Genomic DNA, 26,882 nt, shown 5'->3' on the forward strand with positions numbered 1-26,882 from the left:
TAGTTGTCTTGGCGCTTAAATCGTAGTTATCTTGTGCTGGAGGCGGTCATATGCAAACGCTGTTACGTCACTTCTAACCGACACGTCACTTCTAACCATGAATCCAGAACGAGCTGTATTTTGAGCTTGATTAAATAAATGATTCGTTTAGAATGGGGAGGACGTCTTAAAATATTAAACTTGCAGGACGTTTTAATGATACAAAGACCTCTTATATACCAAAAGATCAAGGCAAATTTGGTTTCTCATGTCATGACCCCTTTAAAACAAGTTGTTAATGCAGGACATATTGAATGGTTCATTCCTTTTTATTAATTGGCAATAGAGCACAACAGTGCCCACTCTCTTTTTCAGCCACCTTGGTCCTGGAAGTATTTGTCCAATGAATTTCTTCCAAAAACTTTGACAATTCAAACTTTGATGTCTTTGAAGTTTTGGACAAAAAGACAAAGGTACAAGGCTTTGTACTTACCATCTATTATGAGGGCACAAACAACAATCCCATGAAGCACTGAGAATGACATAATCAAATATAATACAATATAAATATATAAAACTATTTATTTTAGGTTGTTGATTGTAAGTATAAAAAACAATATATTTTACATTTATTGTGAAATATTCCAGTACAAATATATAAGTAGTTTGAGGGTGAAGGAAGACAGAAACGCTTTGCATAATTCACAGTATATCATTGGAGTGGGCGGTTGCTTCTGGGCTCATTTCGCATTCCTTTGTTGGCTGAGGTTCTCTGATTGGTGGATCTTTCTCTGCTGGACCATGGGTAATGTAGTTGTTCACCAGGAATTCCGCTATCAAAAACAATTTTTAAACAATGAATTGGAAATAACACAGACTGATGGCTTCAACGGAAGCATATACCATTGATGATCAACTTAAGAGCTCATGGTAGGTCTGTCTTTAAATGATTCTAAGTTACCGTTGAAAATCAGTCAGTCAATGGAAAAAAATAGATGGAATTTTTACTTCCTTGACCAGACTGTTGCGTTATATAGCCTTTAGTTTATGTCTCAGCCGAAAAGAACCATGACTTGCTGCTTGCTAATGCTGGTCAGAGGCAGGTGGTGTTATGGGAAGGGACATTCTCATTCTACAGAGCAATTTAATGGACAAAGATTTGTATATGCTCATGAGTGCAAGATGTGTCATAAATATTTTTGGTCTGTTTTCCCTGACGACAAAGAATTTAAAATGCATATTTTTGCTAATAGACATGGACTAAAAGCCACAAAACATGGGGGTTTCCAAGAAAATGTTGTTTTTATTACATGGTTACAAAGCTGGGTTTTGGGTTTATGGATAAGCATCTAATGTGACTATATTGAATAAATATCAGTTATGACCCAGCAGTACATTATGATGTCTGTAATTCTGTTAGTTTTGTAGGACATGTGTTTCTTTTGTGATACAGTAAAATACATTACCTGAAGTGTGCTGAATTTTGTCCAATCAGGCTGTTTGATGTTGGAGGTCAGAGGTCGGAGAGGAAGAAATGGATCCACTGCTTTGAGGATGTGACCGCCATCATCTTCTGTGTTGCTCTGAGTGGATACGACCAGGTGCTCCATGAAGACGAGACCACGGTGAGCATTAAATGCACACTTAAACGCACAAACATGAACAAATACACAAACGCTAATTCACACACACACACTTCAATTTCTGCTGGGACACACAGAAACAGAAAGCACGAAGGCTCAGCATCTCTTTTACTCACACTCAAGTGTGCAAACATACTCAAACTTAATGGATAACAATACACCAACAAAAATATATAAAATGGGTATTTGAACACATTTTACTATACTTTAAAAGAGTTTGGTGGTGACTGGCTCAGATCATAATCACAAACTCTACATTTCTTTGAAGTTCTTTGAAGTTATCTGTTAGCCAGTTGACCTGCATTGTGTAAACTGATTGGTTCTTTGACATGTAATCAGCTCACCAATCAACTTGCCTACTCTCTCTCTCTCTTTGTCTAGCATTTAAATTGCTCAGTTTTGCAGATAAGCCGGTTTCACTGCAGCATGCTGCAAGAGTTTTTCTCGGAAACCAACCTCCACCCCAGTCCTCTCTGCCAAGATCAAAGCCTATCAATTAATTTATGTTGCAATCCATATATGGCTACCTAATATAAATTAAATAATCATCTAAAGACTACAATTTTAAGATACAATCATTCAATTTAATAATTCAAGTACAGTGAGCTATAAATAAAACATTGCAGTGACATCACACGACACACTAGTACAGAGGTGTGAGTGAGCCTGTTTACATGCTCACCAATTCACATTTACATAACATGTGAAAAAATCACGTTATACTCAAACATTTTTACGTCAAACCATGAAGAGGCATGCGCAAATCACACACCTTGGATAAGCCTGTAAGAATGCCGGTTAAGGTGTTTACATACAATGTGAAATCGTGGTAATGTGCAAAAATATACCAGTGTCAACCAGTTTATTCTTAAATGGTTCTTGACATTGCAACGATAAAGGAAAGTCGTTTAATGCATTTACATGACAAAAAATGTCACTGGCTTTTTGAGCAAAATCAGTGTAAAAAAGGGGATGTAAACGTGCTCATTGACGGTATGGAATGATGAAGTTCTTGAGGTCAGATATTTGGATCCTCACCTCTCACTTCATAACCAGCAGAGCAGCTTACTGGACAGCACTACCATAACTGTAGTCAATAGGATATCTTTATCCACTGTTGACCAGAACACTGTTCTCTTACGAGAGGTTCTCTCGTATTGCGTAAGCTAGCTTACGCTACGGGAAAGATTCATCTTTTCTGAGATATTGAAGCCAAAAAATTATCCTTAATTTTGTATCCATTGTCAACGCAGTGCAGCAACTGCATACCTTGAGCGGGCTAACTAGCGAGCTCATAGGTTGCTCTGCGGCAACTGCTGCAGCCTATAGATCTAACTTGAGTGAACTTGCGCCCAATGACAGGCCACGCCGTCACTGCATCAAAGCTCGCTAAACGCTTATATGCACTCTCATGGCTAGAGTGCATATAAGCTGTAAGTTCAGAGGCTGGAACCCTGATTTTCATCTATTCAGCGAAGCTCTTCACATCTCTGAACTGCAGAAGCCGAGTCGCCGCTCGAGGGGCATCTAGCAAGCTTGGACAGCCCGAAGAAGCCGGCCGTCTTCGCCACCTTCAGCCATCCTGCGAGCTACGCCATCCGGTGACGTATCCTTTTAGAGCAAGCAAGTTCCTCAGCTGAACTTCACAAAAAGAGCAACGAGCGTCTTTTTAAGATGCCTCGCACCACCTGCGCCTCATGCCGCCCTCTCAGCCGGAGACCGCCACCTCATCTGGCGCTCTCTGCCTGGGATTGGAACATGCAGAGCTCGCCCTCGCTGACGGCAGATGCGACCTCTGCGAGGAGCTTCCGATGTCGACCCTGCGGGCTCGACTCGAAGCCCTCAAAACCGGAGCCGCTGCGCTGCCTTTCTTTTCGCCGCGCAGAAAGAAGCGCCGCTCCCAAAGGCTGCCGGAACCGGTGTTAGAAGCGACTACCTCGCCGGAGCCTCTCCCTGGAGCCTCGCTTTCACCCTCCCCGCCCTCCCGGGACGCGCAGTTGCCGCCGAGCGGCCGCACTGTTGCCATCTCGGATGACGAGGCGGAGGATAAGGGCTGCTGTTCCATCATGGCGCCGGAGTCGAGGAAGAACTAACGCGCCTCCTCACACAGGCCGTCGACCGCCTCGGGCTCGAGTGGTCACCGCCCTCTGAGCAGGCTCCCAACAGACTCGATGGCTGCTTTTCAGAGGCGCCGCCGGGCGCCGCTGCCCAGGCCGCGCTCTTCCTGCCGGAACTCCACGCCGAGCTCTCTAAATCGTGGAACGCGCTTCTCGGCCAGGAACCGATCCCACGTCTCCACCTCTCTTGCTCTGGTGGACGGCACCACCGAGAGGGGCTACTCTTCCATCCCCCGGTCGAGGATTCGGTAGCAGCACACCTTTGCCCGCCCTCGCGAGATGGCGGTCTAAGCCAGTGCTCCCGTCTAAGGCCTGCAGAACTACTTCCGCCTGTGTTGGCCGCGCCTATGCCGCCGCCGGCCAAGCCGCATCTGCTCTGCATTCCATGGCCGTTTTACAGATCCTCCAAGCAGACCTTCTCCAAGAATGGGATGAGAAAGGAAGGCACCCAGAGGCTGTTTCAGATCTAAGGAGCGCGACGGATCTCGCCCTTCGCGCCACCAAAGCTGCAGCTCAAGCCCTAGGGAAGTGCATGGCCGCACTGACTGTGACCGAGAGACACCTATGGCTAACACTAGCCGATATGGGAGAAGCTGAGCACTCCACGTTCCTCAACGCGCCGCTCTCTCCGTCCGGTCTCTTCGGTTCCACGGTGAGTGGCATTGTTGACCGTTTTTCCGAAGTCCAGAAAGCCACCCGAGCCATGAATCTCTTCCTGCCTCGTCGCGCTAGCTCCTCTGCAGGCCGGCCACGTGACCAGCCTCCTGCACGAGCCTCTTCACAGCGCCCAGCTCAGCAAAGCCAGACTTCTCAGCGTCGACAGGGCGGCCGCCCTAGAACGCGCTAAGACAGCCGCCGCAGACTGCCGCCTCTGCGGGCCTCGGCCTAAGATTGCGCTTGAAACCTGAGCAACCGAAGTCCTCCTAGCTTTGTTAAGGAAACGACGGCTCAGTCCCGCCGGCCGGACCACCGTCAAAGCTTCGCCCCTGTCAGTCCCCTTCTCTCAGGCTACTGCAGTGGTGGATTCAGCAGCCAACAAGCCGGTGATACTGCCCGCTTGCCTGCACTCAAATGCCGCTTCACGGCTGAACAAAATAAATTTTGTGAAAAGCAAACATGCCTTATGTGTAGAAAATGTGCCCACAATCCAGTGTTCACCCCTACACACAAGCATTACACTTCCCGTGTCCCTATCAGAGCCCACTCACATAAAGCAGGCACAGCCAGCTCGAGTGTTAGAGTCAATAAACGCGCCCACCTAATCCGTGCGCGCGCCTCTTCTCTGCCCGCTTTGTCACACGGCCAGCAAACACCTCTCTGTATGTAAGTCCCATGCCTGTGACTATGCTCGCAAGATCACTTCACAGATGTGACTCTTTCCCCATTCACCTCAATCGGAAGTCACTCACAGAACAGCCTGTCCCTGCTGTTCTGCGAGCAGTCATGCATAAGCACAGTAAACACGCCACACATTCTGTTCAGCTCGCTGTGTGCGGCAATCAGGGCTGACTTGGCCATTCACCCTCTAGCGCTACGCTTCAAAGCGTGGAAAGCTATCCCAGGGATTTCCAAATGGGTGTTAAGCACAATAAAACAGGGCTATTTGCTACAGTTCAATCGCTGCCCTCCTCGCCTCAGAGCTGGCTCGAAACTACTGTGAACACGGAAGCAGCCTGCATGCTTCGCTCAGAAATAGCAAACCTTCTGTGCAAAAGGGCCATAGAGAGAGTGCCACCTTCTCTGAGCGAGTCGGAGTTTTACAGCCGTTATTTTCTTGTCCCCAAGAAAGACGGCGGCCTCAGACCAATATTAGATCTCAGGGTTTTGAACAAGGTGCTCGCAAAAAGACTGTTCAAAATGCTTACAATCAGGAAACTCCTCGCGCATGTGCGCCAGGGGGACTGGTTTATTTCTCTCGATCTGAAAGATGCCTACTTTCAGATTCAGATTCCCCGTCACAGGCCATTCTTGAGATTAGCCTTTGACGGCCAGGTTTATCAATACACCGTCCTTCCGTTCGGCCTGTCTTTAGCACCCCGTACTTTTACGAAGTGCATGGATGCGGCGCTCTCACCCCTGCGGAGTCAGGGCTTGCGAATTCTGAACTATTTGGACGATTGGCTGATTTTGGCACAGTCACATACGGAGCTTCTGTCTCACAGGACAGTTCTCCTCAGTCATCTGAACAGTTTGGGCCTTGCAGTCAATTGGACCAAGAGCTCACTACAGCCCAGTCAGGCAATTTCCTTCCTTGGAATAGAACTAGACTCCATGGCGATGACGGCTCGCTTATCTACACAGCGCGCGCGCCGTGTTCGGCGACTAGCCGCGTCCTTTCAGATGAACAGCCTCACGCCTCTGAAAAAATTTCAGAGAATGCTAGGTTACATGGCTTCAGCCGCAGCAGTACTTCAGCTGGGCTTACTGTGCATGCGCCCGCTTCAGCATTGGCTAAACACCCGCGCGTCTCGCCGGGCTTGGGCCACGGGTCGCCAGCCGATCAGAGTGACTCAGACCTGTATCTCAGCTCTGCAGCCCTGGGCAGTGGCCGAATGGTATCAAAAGCTCCTTCACATAAATTGTCTGGAAATGATAGCGGTCGAGTACGAGCTTGTGCGCTTCCTCTCGGTCATTCAGGGTCACCATGTCCTGGTCCGTTCGGACAACAGATCTGTGGTATCCTATCTAAACCGTCAGGGCGGTGTCAGATCCAGGAATCTCTTCCATCTGACAAAACGCATACTGAGTTGGTCCCAGTGCCACCTGCGCTCGCTGAGGGCGACGCACGTGCCAGGCCACCTGAACGGCGGCCCAGACAGACTGTCCAGAGACAATATTTCCCCAGGGGAATGGTCCCTGCACGCTCAAACAGTCCAGAAGTTATGGAGTATATTCGGCAGAGCAGAGATAGACCTCTTTGCGTCAGAAGAGAATTCTCACTGCCCAGTATTTTTCTCGAAAAGCGAGGACGCGCTGGCCCAGGACTGGCCCAACCGCCCGCTTTACGCCTTCCCTCCCGTCTCGCTATTACCCCAGGTAATGCAGAGGATCAGGGAAACGCGTCACTCGGTGCTCCTCATAGCCCCATGCTGGGAGAATCAGACATGGTTCCTGGAGCTTACGCGGCTGTCACTGACAGCCCCGTGGCCTATTCCAGTGAGAGCAGATCTCCTCTCTCAAGCTCGCGGCACGATCTGGCATCCCCACCCAGAGTGCTGGGCGCTGCACGCGTGGGTGATCAACGACTACCCGTCGCTTTGCCAGAAGGAGTAATAAACACTATCATACACGCTAGAGCCCTTTCCACGAGAAGACTCTATGCGTCCAAATGGTCTGTGTTTTCAAAATGGTGCAGGCTGGGCTTCCCCCTCCACCTTTGTCAGATTTTACAATCTGGAAGTGCCCGCCCTGCAGGCGAAACTACTAGCGGTTTAATATGCAACAGCTTCCCTTGGTGAGCTGCACTGATGGGACACATTCCACACAGACCGGCACCGCCGCTCTGTCTTTTCCTTCCCACTATGTGCTTATGTATTACACACACACTCTTGCAGGCCAAATATTATTCCCCCACTCACAAGGGCTCCCCCGGGTCCCCCCACCCCTGGGGCTCATGCAGTGGATGCTTGGCGCGCACGGCGTTGACAATGGGTTCCCGTAGCGTAAGCTAGCTTACGCAATACGAGAGAACCTCTCGTAAGAGAACGAATCGGTTACCTTACGTAACCTCGGTTCTCTCTAGAAGAGGGAACGAGTATTGCGTAGCCGGCCGTGCTCATGCCACGAGCGATTTTCGCTTCATTCAATGAAAACCAGGGTTCCAGCCTACGAACTTACGCTTATATGCACTCTAGCCATGCCCATTTTGCCAGGCTTTGATGCAGTGACGGCGCGGGCGCCTGTCATTGGACGCAAGTTCACTCAAGTTCGTCTATAGGCTGCAGCAGTTGCCGCAGAGCAACCTATGAGCTCGTTAGCTAGCCCGCTCAAGGTATGCAGTTGCTGCACTGCGTTGACAATGGATACAAAATTAAGGATAATTTTTTGGCTTCAATATCTCAGAAAAGATGAATCTTTCCCGTAGTGTAAGCTAGCTTACGCAATACTCGTTCCCTCTTCTAGAGAGAACCAAGGTTACGTAAGGTAACCGATTCGTTTCCAGTCATGTCACCATTCAAGTGAACCTCATAGTGTGGTGTGTGATCATCCATAGAGTTGAATTAATATAAAGGTGGCAGAACCTTTTTTCTTTTGCTAGTATTTAGACAAATTTGAGGTCAGTTGCGTTGGTATATCAGCTCCTATTGTGAGCATCCATTATCAGCCCCTTCAAACCTTTCAGAGAAGGGGTGACATAAATGCAGATGGAAAAGTTATTCAAATTATTAAACATTCTCTCCCCCATTTATTAAAAAATGTATATGTAAATATTATATATAAATATTTTTTATTTATTATAAAAATAAATAGAAGTAATTATTTTTATTATTTATATATTATTTATTCACTGAAACTGAAAAAAACTGAAGTGCAATTAAAATGTGTGTTGTTAAACTTTTTGAAAGATGGCTTTTCAACAGTTTTCAACATGTCTTTGGAAAAGGAACCAAATTCATCTGTGCATTCTCTCTATTATGGGCTACAGGTTGTGTATTTCGTTGTCTAGGCAAATACATAACTTATTGTGGGTTGTAGCGGGTTTAATGTTGGTGTTTTATTACCTTTCATCCCAGGACCCAGTTTAGCTGCTTCGGAAGAGTATTGATTTTGAATGTGTGAATAAATTTGGCTGGGCAATATGCAAGAGATATGTTCACGATATTTTTATTCAAAAATAAATTAAATAAAATAAAATAAAATAAAATAAAGATGTATATAAATAGAAACTATATAGAATATTCTTGCTTTAGTGATTTTGCATTGAAAATTAAATTACTTTATTTGAAAAATAAAATAACCAAATACATTTCTTAATTCAAATTGTACTTAAAAAGAAAAGAAAAATCAATTAAAATAATGAAGTGTTAAAAATATATAAAGTGACCCTGCAGAGTTGCGCTCACAACGAACTTCTCTGTGGAAATAAAGTGAACTGAACTCAGAGCCCCTCCTGAGCTTATATTTCTGAGGTCATTTACAGCATTCTTGTAGAGGATACTATTATTACAAAAAAATGTCAGAAGACTGAAACAAACAAAAAGTGATAAACTTTTACATACATGTGCTCCATGAGTCTGCATGCCTCTGAACAAACAGTGTCTCAGACAATAGGCGGCTTTTCTGTCATCTGTTCTTAAAAATATAATAAAGTGTGTTTCTTCAAGCACATGTCTGTGTGTCTAACAGTATTTCTTGTGTCATTCTGAATCTGAGACGTCTTACCCACCATGCACATTATATTTGCTACCTGCAATGAAATGTCTTCTGTCTGTGCACGTACTTTGCTGCCTGTGTAATTTGATACGTTGGTAAAGAACATCTGGCTTTCAGTGTGTTATTTTGGTTCATTTATCATGGGTCACAAGCTCTTCATTAGACAACTATTTTTATTTAAAGCTATTCTATTTGTTGGGCTATTTTATTGATATTGGAAGTTTCATTCATAATATTTCCACCTGTATAAAATTTCACACCAGTGTTGTCCCTTGTACAGAGTAAAACCGGTAACACCATACACCGTGGCAACCCTAGTGTGTAGTAAGAAGATGACAGTAAGCAGAACGCTCAAAAGCGTGGAGCACATACAGACTATATATTTACTATATATCTATTTTATATTTATTCTGTAAAAAATGCACAGAAACGGCAAAATAAAAGCTTGATCTAAATGGACGCCTAAAATGGGGGATAAGATCTTGTTTAATGCAATTAAATAATAATAGTAATGATAATAATGTATTAAAGCAATAGTTGACATCTATGACGTTCTGTTGTGCAGCACTTCATTTGACAAAATATTTCTAGTGTTGTTTCGGATTGTGCTGTGAGGATTTAGTAGAAAAGCACTTTATTTGATCAAAATAATGAAAATATGTTGAAAAAATTATTAAAATATGAATATTATTTGGATTAAAATGTTAAAATTTATTTGATTAGACACCATTTTGATGATGATATTTAGTTAAACTGTTGAATATGGAATAATAAATTTAAAAAAAACTTCAAAAACCACAATTTTTATAACCTCTTTTTGCACACCGTGTGGCACATAAAATGCCCTGGAAAAGTCCTGGAAAATTGTGCATTGAAAAGAGTGGGAACCCTGGTTTGATTAATCTACTTTGAAAATCATTTGGAGTAGTTTTTCTATGATTTACTGAAGAGGTTCTGTTGTATGAATAACATTGAAACTTGTTAAAAACCACTGTTGTGTCTTTGAAACGCTCATAAAAATTGTATATATACATTTTCATATTCATATTTTTTGAATGTTTCCATTTTTCTAACAATAAATTGTGAGATAAATGTGTGATTATATTATAGATTTATATATAGATTTGGTCTTATTCTCAAAATATGCGCTCTTTGTATGACATTTAATGTTGCACTATTACTGCACAAAGAAAGGAGGCTGTAACAGGGATTTTATTTAAACGGGATGATTGTGTAGTGTACATTTTCGGTAAATCATTGCAGGAGTATCACTGAAACGTTTCAAAACCACAATGTAAATATGTAAATTAGAATTAATAGTTTATATGTTTGGGAATGCCACCATTTTTCTATCACTGAATATGTCAAAAATTGTCAGAGAAAAATGTATTACAGTTCAAAAACCTAGAAGATTACTATTTGGTCCAAAACAATCAACATTAGTGTCAGTAGGCAGTGACCATGTTGTGTAACTTGCATGCTTGGAGATTCAAACATTTTTCTGCCAAATTTGTTACTATGATGATACATTTAAGAGAGTGAGATGTGGCTATATGTAGTGATAACCTACAGTATATTTAGTGAAAAAATTGGTTTTATTTAATTGCTGTAAACAAGTGAGGGTTAAAACAAAAGCTGAAGAATTGTTTTATGTCCCATGCTTTTGATTGATTTTGTGATGGTGCCAGTTGAATCATAGCAGGTGTGATGAGTCATGTTGGTAAGTGTATGACACAACACAGTCTTCAGATCTGCCCAGGCACACACTATCATGACAAACTCTGATAAGAGATTTTTACATCTGTGTCCTCTGAGGTCAAACAATATTAGGCAGCTGTATGGTGACATGCTGTGGACATAGGAGGGCTTTAACAGGTAGGAATAAGAATGCCCGTAAATACAGCAAGTCTTACACACCCGTATTCATCTGATCTATGTGAGCGATTAAATGAGAAGACAGATCCTGTTATTTAAAAAAAAAGTCTAGGTGAAACAAATGGATAGAGATAAACATGCTCACAGATAGTATGAATTTATACTCTCTCTATGTGTCTCCTGTCAATGGTCTTCCATTCAGTGCTCTATCAGTGTTTACGCATAAGCAGTCCATTATTCTGTCTTTACGTCTCTCCTGTGCCATTTTATGCTTCCATTTCAACACACACACACACACACACACACACACACACACAAATGTTGTGTTTCCATGTTTTATGGGGACTTTCCATAGACATAATGGTTTTTATACTGTACAAACTTTATATTCTATCCCCTAAACCTAACCCTACCCCTAAACCTAACCCTCACAGAAAACTTTCTGCATTTTTACATTGTCAAAAAACATAATTTAGTATGATTTATAAGCTGTTTTCCTCATGGGGACCGACAAAATGTCCCCACAAGGTCAAAAATTTCGGGTTTTACTATCCTTATGGGGACATTTGGTCCCCACAAAGTGATAAATACATGCTCACACACACACACACACACACACACACACACACACACACACACACTTTTAGTCCCTTCAAACACTGTCAGATCCATAAAGTTTGGCCTATTTGAAACTGATCTTATTTCATGTATTTGGAGCTGTTCTTTTCTTCATTTTCTTCAGTGCATGGAGCAATTCTGCATTGCTCTGCTATTGTTCAGTGTTGCTGTGTGTATTGGTCATAGAGGAGCGAATATACTAAACAGGTTAGCCACATTTCAGACAGTTTTTCAGTTCAAAAACATCACAGTTACTGTTGAAACATCCATTCCCTGAGGGAGGGAATGAGACATTGTGTCGAATGAAGTGACACAAGGGGTCTTCCTTGGGAGCCTCGCATACCTCTGAACTTGAGAAAAGGCCAATGAGAAATTGGCAGACAGAATTTGCATGTCCTGCCCCAGACATACGGGTATAAAGGGAAGCAGGCGTGCATCTGTTAGTCAGGTTTTTGTACTGAGGAGCCGAGTATAAGGTACGGCCATTTACAGTGGTAGGTCTAGTGCCATGGCAGAAGGGATACAACATCTCGTTCCCTCCCTCAGGGAACGGAGGTTACAACAGTAACCGTGACGTTCCCCTTCTGTCACTCACTCGACGTTGTGTCGAATGTAGTGACACAAGGGATCCCGTTCAAAAGCGCCATGCACTAGACTGTGTTAAGTGAACTGCTGACACAGGTGCAAGCAGGCTACTGCATGCTAGAAGCAACTGTATCGGTTGCACGTAACCCTCGCCAACGCCCCCAGAAAGGTTTCATATACAGACCTTAGGTTCCCAGCACCCCTGAGGGGGGAACAGGTGCTACATGGTCAGCATGGGAGCAACCCCGGCAGCCACGGCCTTTTTGATTTCAGAAGAATAGACTTTATTATCAGACAATAAAGCCGAGTTGCCTGCAGAACAACTGAAGCATCTCTGGTTTTTGTTCACTTAAATACATGTCCTCTAACAAGGTGGGGCTAATACATTCCAAACGTGTCACCATTATCCATCATCCTATTCTTTGACTCTGGTCTAATTATTTTAAGAAGTGGACAGGAGACACATGTGGAAGAGCCTCACCATATATTTTCTCAGCAGTCATGAGAGCACATATGTGAGGGTATTCCTGTTTCTGCACAGGCCTCTAAAAACACAAACTCACATAGTAAAAGACCTGCTTGACCACCAGAAATAATTGTAGAATAAAATGGCATTGATTATACTTGATTACTGTATACTTAACTTGATAAAAATACACCACAAAGGTGCACTGGATCAACTTGGTGAAGGGCGCTAGGTGCAAGCGGAACACCCGGTCGGCTGTTCCATATTACCAAGTTCTACCGGCTCGGACCAGACAAACCGTGACCGCTGCCGAGAATGTCATATGCCCCAGGACCCTCTGGAATTGTTTTAGAGGAACCATTGTCCTGGGCTCGAAGAGAGAGTGGCACCTGAGCACTGACTGCATGTGCTCTTTCGTGAGGTGCACTGTTATTGACACTGAATCTAACATGCCAAGGAAAGAGATGCTCTGAACCAGGGCGAGCTTGCTCTTTTCCCAGTTGACCTGAAGCCCTAGACGGCTGAGGTGCTCGAGCACCTTGTCCCTGTGAGCGCATAGTAACTCTCGAGAGTGAGCCAGAATGAGCCAGTCGTCAAAGTAAGGCTGCTATGCTGGTCAAGGGCTGCCTCTGCGACCTTGGTGAAGACACGAGGGGACAGGGACAGGCTGAAGGGGAGGACCTTGTACGGATACTCCTGGCCGTTAAACGTGAACCATAGGAAGGGTCGGTGTCAAGGCAAGATGGAGACATGAAAGTACACGTCCTTCAGGTCTACCGCCGCAAACCAATCTTGATGCCGAATGCAGGTTAGAATCTGTCTCTGCATGAGCATATTGAACGGGAGTTTGTGCAAAGCCCGGTTGAGAAATCGCAAGTCCAAGATTGGCCGCAATAAATAAACGTATAAACTTGAAATGTACTGGTAACATTTTGAAACTATAAAATCAAATAAACTTCCATAATATAAAACAATGCTACTGAATAAAACAGAATGAGATTGTAAATATAATAAATAATAATAGATAAGAAAATAAGAAAATATCCTTATGCAAATTGTGTTCCGGAACAATTTGTGCTTGTGACATTATTTCATTAGCAATCTGGATTCTGGCAACACAGTCAAATTTATAGCACATGTAAACAAAGAACAATATCAGTGGGTGCAATTCATTTTTAGTTAATTCTCCATGTGTATTAATTTGTGTACTGTATGTATGTATGTATGTATGAATGCACTGTATGTATGTATGAATGTATGCTTGTCTGTGTCTGAGTGGCAGTGATATATCTGGGTTTGGGATATGTGAGTGAAATTTCGGGTTCTGGTGCATGTCCGGTTCTGCTCGATTGCTCCTGTGGCCTCCAGTGGTCACCTCTGCATCTGCGTCTCCCATTCAAAATGTCTCAGCTGCTCTTCTGTCATCTCTCACCATCGGCTTTCTTCTCTAACCAATTTCTAAACAACACAGCCCAGCTCAACAGACAGCCCATCAACCAAACCCTCCCACAGGTACGAAATTATCCTCACCAACCACAGCTCAGTTACATACTAAGGAGAGTTTGAAGCAGTACTCTTTTTTTTGTTGTGCCTTAAAGAGACAATTCTGTCATAATTTACTCATCCCCATGTTGTTCCAAACCTCTGTGACTTTCTTGCTTGTTTGGAATACGACATAAGTTATTTAGAATTTATAATCTGCTCTTTTGCAATACAGTGAAAGTGCATTGGGACCAGAGACATCCGTGGTCACCATTCACTTACATTTTATGAAAAAGAACAGCTTGGAAATTTTGCTATAAATAATTCACTCTGTGTTCCACAGAATAATTTAAAGTCATGCCTTGTGTCCAAAACTGCAAACTGTAACAGTATGTACTGTATTAATGGACACACTTCTTGAGCGGTTAAACAGTACATTCTTTAAGGTATGCATGCGAGAAGTATTAATAGATTTTGGAAATACTTCATCCGGGGGACGATGGTATTGACCCGTGACCTGAATATATGACGTAAGAACAACATCTGCAGAAATAATCTGCTCTGGTTTTGTTAAACTAGCACCATTTACTCCCAAGAAACAACTTTCTTGGTATAATCACTTACAGTTGAGAAGAGCAGTCTCTGATGTTCTTTTAAATCCAGCATTTGAACATGATGAAGTCTTAACTCACCATAAAGTGTCCAGTCGATACGTACTTCAGAATCTCACCAGAAAGACAGTAGTTGGTCATCCTGGTATTTCTCGCTTACTGCTTCATTTATACAGAGGATTTGGACATATCAATCAAATCAAATCACTTTATTGTCACACTACCATGTACACAAGTGCAACAGTAGGTGAAAGTCTTATGTGCAGTTCCGAGCAACATAGCAGTCATGACAGTGACGAGACATATACCAATTACAATAAACAACATACTTACACAAAACAATTTACATATCAAATGTACACATACTTACACAACACAATCATAATATACAATGTACAGTAAACAATACACACAATATAGAATACACATACAATAAAAATAAGAGTATATAAAAAATATATATACAGTAGTTATATTGTGGAGAATATATTTGACAGTCCAGTGTGAGATACTAAGATTAATAAAGTGCAGTGCTGATTATTGATCGTGAGAGATCAAGTATATGACTATTTTGGCATGCTGTTTTTGGCATACTTTGTAGTAGGGAAGTTTGGACATTCGGATACAGCATGGGATTTGGAACGACATGGGGTTGAGTAATGACAATTACAATTTTTGGTGGAACTAACTCTGTAACTTGCTGTAACTTATGTGTTTGCTTGTGTGCTTTTTTCTTATATGTGTTCATTTAGTTATGATATACTGTATCTTTTAGATGTTGTGCTGGTTCTTTTCAAACATTCTTCAGATTTTTGATCAGCTAATGCTGCTGTGTAGTGTGCAAAACCTAATGTGATTGGCTGACCTTGTTCTTTACTGTTTTCTCCTAAAGTGGTGGCCATTGTATACACACACATCAAAGAGGAAGTGACTGCTTCCAACTCTGAATTCATTACCATTCAAATAATGAGGAAATAATGAGCAGAATTAATTAGTTATTAATTACATACAGTGGGATTTAAATGTCTGAGACCAGATTGGAAATCTGGCATTCAAAATCTAATATTAGCATGGAAATAAACAATGTTTTAGGATTTTGAAAAATGTAAAACATATCAAGTTATGATGTAAAACGAATGAGAAATAATGCAAGATTCTGCACTATTTCTTGGTCACTATTAAACACAAATACAAATATTCACTCTAAAAATGTAATTGCTTAAAGCACATTAAAAGTCAATGCCAGCTCAAGTACATGATATCATTAAAGCAAAAAGAGGCATACCAAATACTGAGATATTTTGAAAATCATATTAGTTTTTCATTAACTTTCTACTCAAATTGTTTTGCTGATAAGTGATAATATCATATGTAATGAAACAAAAATATATTCAATTAGAAAAATTTAAGTATTTTGACTTTTCAGACTTTTGGACCCCACTGGATAGAAAAATGGAGAAAGAGAATATCTTTCATTGTTTCGTTGTATACTACCTAAGTAATTAATTCACTTGCTAATAGAATAGGCTATATTTAGTTTTCTCTTCTAAATTCATGGCTGTTTGTTCGATTTCCTTTTTTTTTATTTTTGCTCATCTCTCACCTTGGTTTCTTATTATACACTTAAGGTGTGATTGCACCTGAATGTGCCTGTGAGTGTGGATGTAGGTGCCTGAGAGAATGTGTGTTTGAGGGTGCATGTCTTCAAATAACAGTAGGCTGATATCTCGTGTTTTTGTCCCGCAGAACCGCATGCATGAATCCTTGAAGCTGTTTGACAGCATCTGCAACAACAAATGGTTCACAAACACCTCCATCATTCTCTTTCTCAACAAGAAGGACATATTTGAAGAGAAAATTAAGAAATCTTCCTTAAGTATCTGCTTCCCAGAGTATGCAGGTAAACCGATTCGTCTGGCGTTAAGCTGTGCGTGCAACCTGGCTCTCAAGGACTGATATGATGAAAAAGAAAAAATTATTGATGAGGAGAGGATTGTAGAAAAGCTCTCCAAAAGCTGATTAGCACAATAAATCTTTAGGAGAAGAACCATCCTGTCATGTTATTTCTTTTGGATGGATTCTCATCCATAACCTGGACAGTCTACATGTCTTAGAGGCCACAGCATAGAGGATAAACAGCCTAAAGAGTCACCCCTCATTCCTTCTCCATTTTCATAGAATTTAGAGCTCTTTAGCTTCCTCCAGCATAGCTGTTATTAAACATTTCCCATCTATTATGCTCAAAACATATACTGTACATACACTCTGTTCCAAAACCTAGTGAGCTGCCTACACAGGCATGCTTCCAATGCGAAGGCTGCACTAAAAGTTAGAAATAAGACCTTATTTTGTCCAAATACAAAAGGCAAGTTGATTCTAAATAAATGTGTATTTCTATTAAAAATAGTTAAGTGTATTAAAAATGCATAATTTACCCAATATTCATGTGATTGTATTGTTATGCTTATAAGAGCATCACACCATTAGCTTAGCAACATGCTAATGTCAAACTCTTTTGAAAGCTACTTATGCAGAGTGTTCCACATTTGTCACATAAGTTCCATGACAGTTAGGATGCTGCCATAAAGAAAAAGTTCACCAAAAAATTTAAATTCTCTCTTAATTTACTCCCTTATGCCATCCCAGAGGTGTATGACTTTCTTCTTTTCTTTTGCAGAACAAAAATGAAGATTTTTTGAATAATGTCTCAGCTCTGTAGCTCCTCACAATGCAAGTGAATGGTGGCCAGAACTCAGAAGGTCTAAAAAGGACATAAAGGTAGCACAATAGTAATTTATATGACCCTATTGGTCATACATCCATATAGTCTGAAGCGATATGTTAGGTGTGAGTGAGAAAAAGATCAATATTTAAGTTTATTTTATTAGGTTTCTGCATAAGACCAGCCCCAACCAGTAGGTGGCTGTATGTAAAAGTGAAAGTCCCTTCGACACCAAACTGTGGAAGTGAAAGTGTAGATTTACAGTGAAAAGGGACTTTTTCGAAACTTACTAGCTAATTTTATAATGATGCCACACATAGTGAAAAAAGAAAAAAGTTTGGCTTCTTCCATTGTATGAAGCAGTTGCCTATCTAGGCAATAGGCAATGAGGCAGCTCACAAGGTTCTGGAACAGAGCTATATTGCCATTTACTGGAGTATTATATGCTCATATAATTAATAAATACATGTTTTTTTTCCAGATTCATTAACCATTTTCAAGTTCCACTTTACATTTACCACAATTATGTTTATTCTCTTTTGCTCCTTTTCCTAATTTTCCAACATTTGCAACATTGTCTTATTTCTACATCTCTCACTCACCACTTTTATTCACTTCTTACCATATTCATCTGCTCCTTTTCCATCTGTACTTGGCTCATCATGTGCTGCAGGTTCAGACACGTTCATGGAAACGGTGGCCTACATTCAATCCCAATACGAGAGTAAGAACAAGTCAGTTGACACAGAGATCTACTCGCACGTCACCTGTGCTACAGACACCAACAACATTCAGTTTGTCTTCGATGCTGTCACCGATGTCATCATCGCCAACAACCTACGCTTCTGTGGCCTTTACTGATTAACAGTGATGTCCAGCTCGATCCCTGCCTTACAGTTTTGGCAACTATTATCTGATGGATATGATACTTTGTTTGTCCTTGTTTTATACTTCTAAGTGTCTTGTTCTTCAGTGGTTTCCATCAGATATGTCAGGCCTGTCAATGGCTTGTTATAAGGTGAGAAGAACCTCAAATCAGGTAATAGTTCTCACAGAGCAGTTCTTTAATTTAATTTAATGGTGGATGGGTGCTAAATATAAACCAAATGTTTGGACTATTGATTTTGATACGTTGTTACATGTCCGCCCTGAGTGGTGTGATAAAGTGAGGTCAGGTGAAGGGAGAAGAATATTTTGAGGTAATTTAGGTGCCAAACATCCTCCACTTTTTAGTTATTCTTCATTGCAACTGAGTTTGAAAAAACTCAGACCTGCCCTGTAGTTCATACCACACAGTATGGTCCAGATTATATCAGATTATGATATATGCCAATATTTTGAATTCCAATGACTTTGTTTGTGGTACTATAAATATTCTATACACATTAATTACAAATAAATCCATTGTGGAATATGAATTCTAAGATTATTCACATTACATGTGTTCCAAGTTGACAGCCTGTGCAGAGTGTTGATGAAACACAAGGTTTGACATTTACTTGGCATTTAGAAAAGAGTGCAAATGTCCAGTGCCCTGAGCAAAACAACAAAAATGTTAGCCTCTTAGCATCGTAAATTAAAAAGGATATGTTACTCTTCAGTTGGATTGGATAACAAAAAATACATAGTCAGTCGTTTTGGTTTACTTTTGCATTGTTTTGAAAACAGAGAAGATTGCTTTATGACATCCTATTGAAAATGGTCAGAAAAACGATTAATACTGTATAAATCAGATTCAGATTATTATACTAAAATCATGTAATGTTCTTGTCTATTTACAATATGTATTATAGCCTTTAGTACATTAAACTGAATATATTGGTATATGCAAGTCATTTTGATATAAGCAGTGATTATATATATATATATATATATATATATATATATATATATATATATATTATTATTATTATTATTATTTTTTTTTTTTTTTTTTTTTTTGGCCACCAGAATATTCATTTCCCTACTAAAAAAACTGACTATGGTTATAGTTTGGTCTTAGATATAGAGGTGCATGAAATAGCAACAACACGATTATCCTACTTTTATCATTATGGCTGAAGTGCTAGAATCATTGAGGTGTCTAACCCCAGGTTGTCTGCTGTTTTTTTGTTTATTTTTATATAGTTTGTATGATTGCTGATCACAAACAGTGTGTTTACAGCTTAAGTCATTGTGTTACCATATCTACAGTAGGAGCAAGATGTTCCATTTTTAATTGCTTTATTAGGTGTGCCATGAAGAATTGTGAACAGGAACATTACAGTAATGGCTACTGATTGAACAGGAAGTTGAAAATGTTCTATTGTCTGATGAGATGTTGTTAGCTCTAGAATAGGCAGACGTACTACATTGTGTTTCTTTCATCGCATAGGTCGTCCTTGCATTGAACCAAAGCCTTGACCACTAGACCTTGCTATGTGTCTATGTTTGTTTGTGTAAATACAGATCTATAATTTATATTTAAGTGCCATATACAGTATGTTTTGGATGTTTGCTGCCATAGCCTGAAATGTGTGTACAATGCTTCTTAAAATGTTCACCTAAAGATTACAATTCTGACATCATTTACTCGCTCTCATGGTGTTTCAAACATTTTTGTCTTTATGTTTTCCGTGGAACACAAGATGAGAATGTTGACGCTACTTTTGGTTCCCCATACAATGAAAGTGAAAGGAGTATGGCTGTCCCTAACATCGTTCCCAGCTGAGCAGCTTGCAGATTCTGCTAAACAAGAAAGTCATATGCATTTGAACATAATGAAAGTTTGTACATTTAATTTAAACTGAATTTAAAATTTTAGCTTTAATCTTTACATAACTTCAGGATAACTGCAGTAATATATCACTTTGACAACATTAAGTCTCAATCAGTGACTAGTTGCTGTGAATCTTTGAGGAATGTTATTCAATTTAATAGTTTTCTTCAGAAGGCTAAAGGACAGTGATTTTTTTCCTAAACAAAAAAGCCAAAACATAAACTTGAATTGTACATTTTATATAATCAGGTCATAAATGGAGGTTTACTTAATGTTAAAACATGCTAAATGTGCCAACAATAAGTTGTTATTTGTACTGTTAAGGCCAGTGTAAGTAATGAGTGCCTTTCAGCCATTTTACAGGTCCAGTATTGGGCATTTTGCTTGGAAGGAACACAGTGTTCTCTGAGCTTTGTAAATACATTTAGCAAATGTGTGTGGTGTACAGTGGCTTGCACTCCAGAAGCTAAACAAAGACCCAACAGGCACATCAATATCTTTTTAAAAACTATTTTGCCTTATTTCCTGATTGATAGCCCTTAAAATTAGAATTTTAGTTTCAAAGAATGAAAAGGGTGTGTGGCTAATGTAAAAAAGTATTGTCAATTCAGACAAATGGATAATAAGGTCAGTGGCCAAGGTAAAGAAACTCAAGGGTTATTGAGTCTATCCATTGCTAAGGGGGGACAAAACAATATGTTCCCTGGATTGTAGCTGTATTACAAATAGCTGTTGTACCCATGCTGGCTGCTTTCATCACACTGACTGATTTCTAGTGTAATAGGCTTGAGCAGTACCTTTTGCTAATGTAGCATGATTTACTTGAAATTATACTTAAATTAGACAGGAAATAGTGAGTTACATGGTGTTTAATTTATATTGCAGCATATAGCAGCACCCAAAATACTGTAGCTATATTCTTCTGTTTTATTACTGAGGTGAAATCCCAGTGCACATTTTGAGTTTTTGTTTGTTTGTTTTGTCAAACTGCTGTAATTATTTGTACGTGTCTCTCACTGTTGTGATTATTTATTGAACAATGGATATCTATTTATGTGACATAAATGAATAAAGTGCTCATGAAATTCAGTGTGAAACCCATTTTTGAGTCTTGCATCCTCTCTCACACCAACAAACCTCTCAAAATTCCTACATTGTTTGAGCAGATGCTAATATCTTTCTTGATTGCCGCCCTTTCACCTGTTACCAATACTTCTGATAAAAGCTCATTCATGACAAGATGCTGTCAATGCAGAGTTTAAATAACTCATCCTGTCTGATAAGTGGCCCAGGTTATACTTGAAGACTACCTACATGTCCACATGATGTCAGATGTGCATCTAGTAGTTGTAGTAGTTCATTCGTATTTGTTCCTGCCAACGCAAATGGGCAGAATTGATTCAAAACTTTATCTGCATAATAATACAATTGGAAAATTACACTCAAGAGTCTTAGTTGATACCAGATTTTGGATGTAAAATGAGAAGTTGTGCTCATGCAATGATGTACCAGTTGATGTTTTGCTTTTTCTGGGCCTCAACTAGTTGCTTATCTTGACTCAACTACTCTTGCTATTTGGATTTGCCCACTAACCGTTTCTGTTTTCTGTCTCTTTTTCCTCTATTTTTCTCTTATTTATCTCCCTGCTCTGGATTATTTTTCTTCTCCAGAATCGCATGCACGAGTCTCTTATGCTGTTCGATTCCATCTGTAACAACAAATTCTTCATTGACACTTCCATCATTCTCTTCCTCAACAAGAAAGACTTGTTTGCTGAGAAGATCAAGAAATCTGCCCTGAGTATTTGTTTCCCTGAATACACAGGTAAGATCATTTTACAGATGGCATGGCATTTGCATGTTATTCTGCTGATTGGCCAGGGATTGTGAAATTAAACTAGTGTTGGTTTTTGGATTAATACTATAGCATACCAACATGATTTCATTAGTGTCCATAGGTATTCATGTGTTAAGTGTGGTGCTAGTAAATGTAAATTTTTGTATGTTTGCATAGACACTGAAATCTAGAACGTCATTGTATTGACAACTTGAAAAAAAACCTAAATCCTTTCATTGAATTTAAACTTTAAATTCTTTAAAACTTTAGAGACATACAATATCTATGAATAGTGTTGGATGTTATCTGATTACTGCAATCTAAGTACAAACACAGCATTTGTGACAATGTTGATTACCACAAAAAATTGTTTCAACTCATCCCTCCTTTTCTTTAAAAAAAAAAGCAATAATTGTTGTTGCCATAACATGTTATGTCAACAAACCCTAAAATTACTGTAAAAATGAAGATTTAAACAACCGCACTGCTTCAATGTAAGTGCCTCACTGTAACCCAGATTTGTGCCTTTTTTTAAGAAAAGGAGGGATGAGTTGAAGTAAATTTTTGTGGTAATCAACATTATGCCACAAATGCTGTCGATCAGGGGTGGGGCCAGAAGGGGTGGCACTGGGTGGCAGCCACCCTAAAAATGACCTTTTCCACCCAACTTGCAACCGCAACTTGGACCCCACTTGCGTCCTGGAGATGGTGCGCAACAGTTTAACCCGTCCCTGTCGCACATGGTCCACAACAACGTTCCACCCGTATCTGGGAGGACACAGCATTCTGTCTCCCCTCGGTCAGATGGAATCCTCCGCAAGAAGACACTGCACAAATGTTGCAGGAACTTACCCAACACTTTACGAATCCTTTGCCATTTAAATAACTGAAGGTGTCATAAAAATTATGGCACAATACGCACATCAGGAAATATGTAAAACATTTGTTAATGATACACTGTAACATCAACAGTGTTTCACTTAAAATATATTTCAGATTTATTGAGCTACTGTATGTTGATAATTAAATTCAGCCATGCAATGACAGCAAATTACAATACTTGTATTAGTCCCAACAGAATATCATGTATAAATATGCCATTAAAACGCCTTTATTGGATAAACTTTCTCCAGATTTTACTGATAAATGAAGGTCCCGCTATGTGATTGTGTATTGAACTCATTCACCTCTAGCAGTATACTCGAAAAGGTTATGGGAATTTCTGTACCGACCAATTGTCAGGCAATTCGTAAAAATATGTTTGTAAAGCTCTACTTTAGAAACCATCTTTCATCTGAAGGCACTGTGATATGGCAGGGAAACGGTGGATCAGAACTGCAGAGAGCAGTAGTTGAATCTTGCATTTGCACTTATGGGTAGAAGATGGGCACAAATGCTGTCTGCAGGTCTTTCGAACTCTTGCGACAGAACACAATTAATTTCCTCTGTTAGATCTGCTCCTGCCCTGCTACACACTCTGTGAGATACAGCAACTTTTACTTGGAGCACTTGTTTCATAAGGAGCCAAGTTAAAGTATAGCATAGCTTTAAAGCATGGCTGTTATAAGGAGAGAAGGGAAGAGATAAAAGTGGAGACATTCCTGAATGTCAGAATTCACCAAGGTCATTTGAAATATTGGAACTAATGAGCATCTAGAGTGGTGGTTTGAAGATCACAGAGTGCTACTTAAATCTCATTTGAAATTTTGGCATAGTTTCATTACATCTTGTTCTCTCCCCCTCATATGCTCCCTCTCTCTCTCTCTCACTTTGTAGGTCCTAACACCTATGATGATGCAGCTGCTTACATCCAAGCACAATTTGAAAGCAAGAACCGTTCACCTAACAAGGAGATCTACTGTCACATGACCTGTGCCACGGATACAGGAAACATCCAGGTGGTGTTCGATGCCGTTACCGACATCATCATTGCCAACAACCTGCGAGGTTGCGGCTTGTACTGAGGCCCACACTTTCCCTCTCGAGCCACTTCTTTGGAAATGATTATTATTGAAAATGCAAGTTGGTAAATAATGATAACGATAATTTTAAAATAGTCATATACAAATGAATAAATATATTATATATATGAAATGTTTTTAGTTTGTCTTTCAAAGAGCTGCCAACAGAACTGATTTCTTATAGAAACCCAGCCTTTATGGTTTTAGAACAAAGTTGGGACCTTTTTTGTGTGTTTCATTTTCCTTCGCTGTTGTATGTTTTGTTCTCCCCTGTACTCCACTGTGTCTTTGTTTTGACTAAACAACCCTAATTTTTTTGAGAAATGTCTTTGTTTTGCTATTTTTTTATGTTGATGTCATTGTATGTATATTTATTACACAAATATCAGTCGGGGGGGATGACCTTTACATGTTTGCCTGGATAAATGAATTTACTTTGATGATAATGTGACGATGAAAATCAGTGATCGCTAAATCAATGACGTTGACAGTTTTGCTAGACTTGAGCACTACAATTAAAGACAGTCGGGCCAAATTGCAGTTGTAGTAATCACATTTGGTTTTCATAGCGATTCCCTTCGTACTTTCCAGCTGTTTAATTTCGTATAAAAAAAACAAAACAAAAAAAAAAACACCCAGGATTACTCAACCAGGCTTTTTCTTGTACGTTCTCATCCCTTTCACTTCCGTAGGTCAGCTTTCTGGGTCGTGTTTATCTCTGGGGAAGGGCCCGCTCAGCGCATGGCCTCTCAAACCAGTCCAATGACTGCAAGTGTCATATCAGTGCCAACCTCCTGAGAATGACGTGTCTGGGAATAGTACTAGCAACACTAGGTCACTGTAATGAGAAGTTATTAATCTTATCATGTAAGGAATATTTACTTTTTTTATTGTTGTTGATTAATTTATTTATTGACCATCTGTCCCACACACTTCCTTTTGACTTACTACTCCTCCTCCATTTTTCTACCTCTTGTCCTTTGTCACACTTACCTGTTTATTCTTTCACTTCCCTAGGTTTTCCATTTTAGTTGGCTGGGTAAATGGAGTCCCCTGTCACTGATAGCATGACCCATCAGCCTTTGTATAAAGAAACAGCTAATTGCTTGACATAGCTAATGGCGTGAAAATAAAGAATAAAACCTTAAAAAAAAAAGGAGAAAAAATGGCAAAAATGGCAAAAACAGCCGCAACAAAAAGAGAGGGCATCATGTGGGCTGGGTTGTATAGGGGTGGTTAGGGGAAGAGGGGGTAGATGTGGGGCACAGGGAAACGGTATCCTGACCAATGATGTGGAGGCGTGCAGATGAGGATCATTGGGCTGACAGTCTTTGTAGAAAGCTATAGATCCTCCAGTACTAGAATATTTACAAGTAGAAATCATTGAAAAAGAACAAAAAAGTCAAAAATGATGACTATGACAATAATAACAAATGATGATAACGACAACGTTAATGATGATGACAATACCAATATCAATGATTATTCTGTAATATTATTAAAGGTATATTTCTTGTGCTTTGTAGCTACAGAACTTTTTTTTTTTCTCTTTCCCCCTTTTTTAAAAAAAAGAATTTTGCAAGGGTTCCTGTGATCGACTCTTGAACCATTCTTACTGACTTACCCATGTTGATGTTGATGAAAAGTGCCGATTCTTTTTGCCTGTTCGCCCTGCATTGCAATGTCTTTACTTAGCCTGAATTACAGTATATGTATTGAATTATTATTCATTTGATTTTTGATTTTTGAAAGAACCACTTTTTGGTGGCACAGCCCTGCCCCCGGTGCTGGAGAGGGCAGGGCTGCGCACGCTGTACAGATCCATGCGCTTTTTCTTGGTTTTTTGAGAATTGTACTCGAACACCTTCCAGGTCTGCATAGAAAAGCACAGCTCTTACCTATCACACGTAGATTTGGAAAGATGTATCTCTCCTCCCTCTCTGCCTTCTCTGATGAAGTTCAATGAAAAAAACTAAACTGTACAATTACCTATACCACTTTTGATTTTTCCTCTCCTTCCCTTCTTCTTTTAATCCTTTCTTTTTCTCTCCAAGTGAATGCTTTTGTGCTGCTTTTTCTCCCTCTTCTTTAGTGAATGGTTGTTCTTTCATGTGGGATGTTCGTGCTGGAAAACCAATCGAATGTAGTGTTTACATTAAAAGCCACAGTTTTCATGACTACAACCTGGAGCATTTTGGCTTTGATTGTCATTCATAACTCTTAATATTGTTGCTTAAAGCTGAAGTGTGTAATTTCTGCGCCAATAGTATCATTCAAATAGCACTGCATAAATAATCAGCGTTATCAAACAGATTCCATAAAATTCACCCCGTCTTTCATTGGCTGGACAAATCGACTATACTGCCCCAAACTCCATTGGTCGAGCCAATGTTGCGGTGTCGTGCTGGATGGATGGGAGTGTTTTGATAGCAACACAAAGCCAGTGTTACACTCTTAGGAGAAATCAACCTACAAATGGTTTACTTATAGTTGCCTGCATATAAGGCAGGGATATGAGAAATAATTTAAACTTTTAAATAATTGCACACATCAGCTTTAAGTGTTTCGTCATTTATATATTACTCTGTGCACATAACAATGTTACCAAGGACTCCTCAATTTATGAGCTCAAAGATGGATAATGTCACCAATGAGGCAATAGAGGTACCTGCAGATTTCAGTCATCTGAGGAAAGAGAGAGGATATGTCTTCAGCTCAGATGCCCATTTTCCATCAGTTCCCCTTAAACCAATGCTTTAGGAACTCAAAGGGATAGAAACTGAAAAAGACAGTCAATCATTGCATGATAAAAAGTTCAAAAAATTGCTAAAACACCCAAATCTCTGCTCAATAACT

The 26,882-nt window shown here is 40.2% G+C and overlaps 1 protein-coding gene across 2 annotated transcripts in view; it reads left to right on the forward strand.

The window, feature by feature from the left end:
• The window catches only part of LOC127622925 (guanine nucleotide-binding protein G(o) subunit alpha), a 152,892-nt gene extending 126,683 nt beyond the window's left edge, over positions 1-26,209 (forward strand). Inside the window, exons 6-8 of one of the 2 annotated variants that reach the window (XM_052097105.1) lie at positions 1,475-1,604; positions 16,496-16,649; positions 18,145-18,756. In XM_052097105.1, the coding sequence (XP_051953065.1) occupies positions 1,475-1,604; positions 16,496-16,649; positions 18,145-18,332 (472 nt within the window). In that variant the 3' untranslated portion in view covers positions 18,333-18,756. Of the gene's footprint in view, positions 1-1,474; positions 1,605-16,495; positions 16,650-18,144; positions 18,757-21,899; positions 22,054-23,841 lie in introns of those variants that run through there. The other variant, XM_052097104.1, reaches the window with a different exon arrangement.
• Positions 26,210-26,882: the final 673 nt, after the last annotated feature.

Source organism: Xyrauchen texanus, chromosome 29, assembly GCF_025860055.1.
Source record: "Xyrauchen texanus isolate HMW12.3.18 chromosome 29, RBS_HiC_50CHRs, whole genome shotgun sequence".
NCBI classification, from domain to species: domain Eukaryota; kingdom Metazoa; phylum Chordata; class Actinopteri; order Cypriniformes; family Catostomidae; genus Xyrauchen; species Xyrauchen texanus.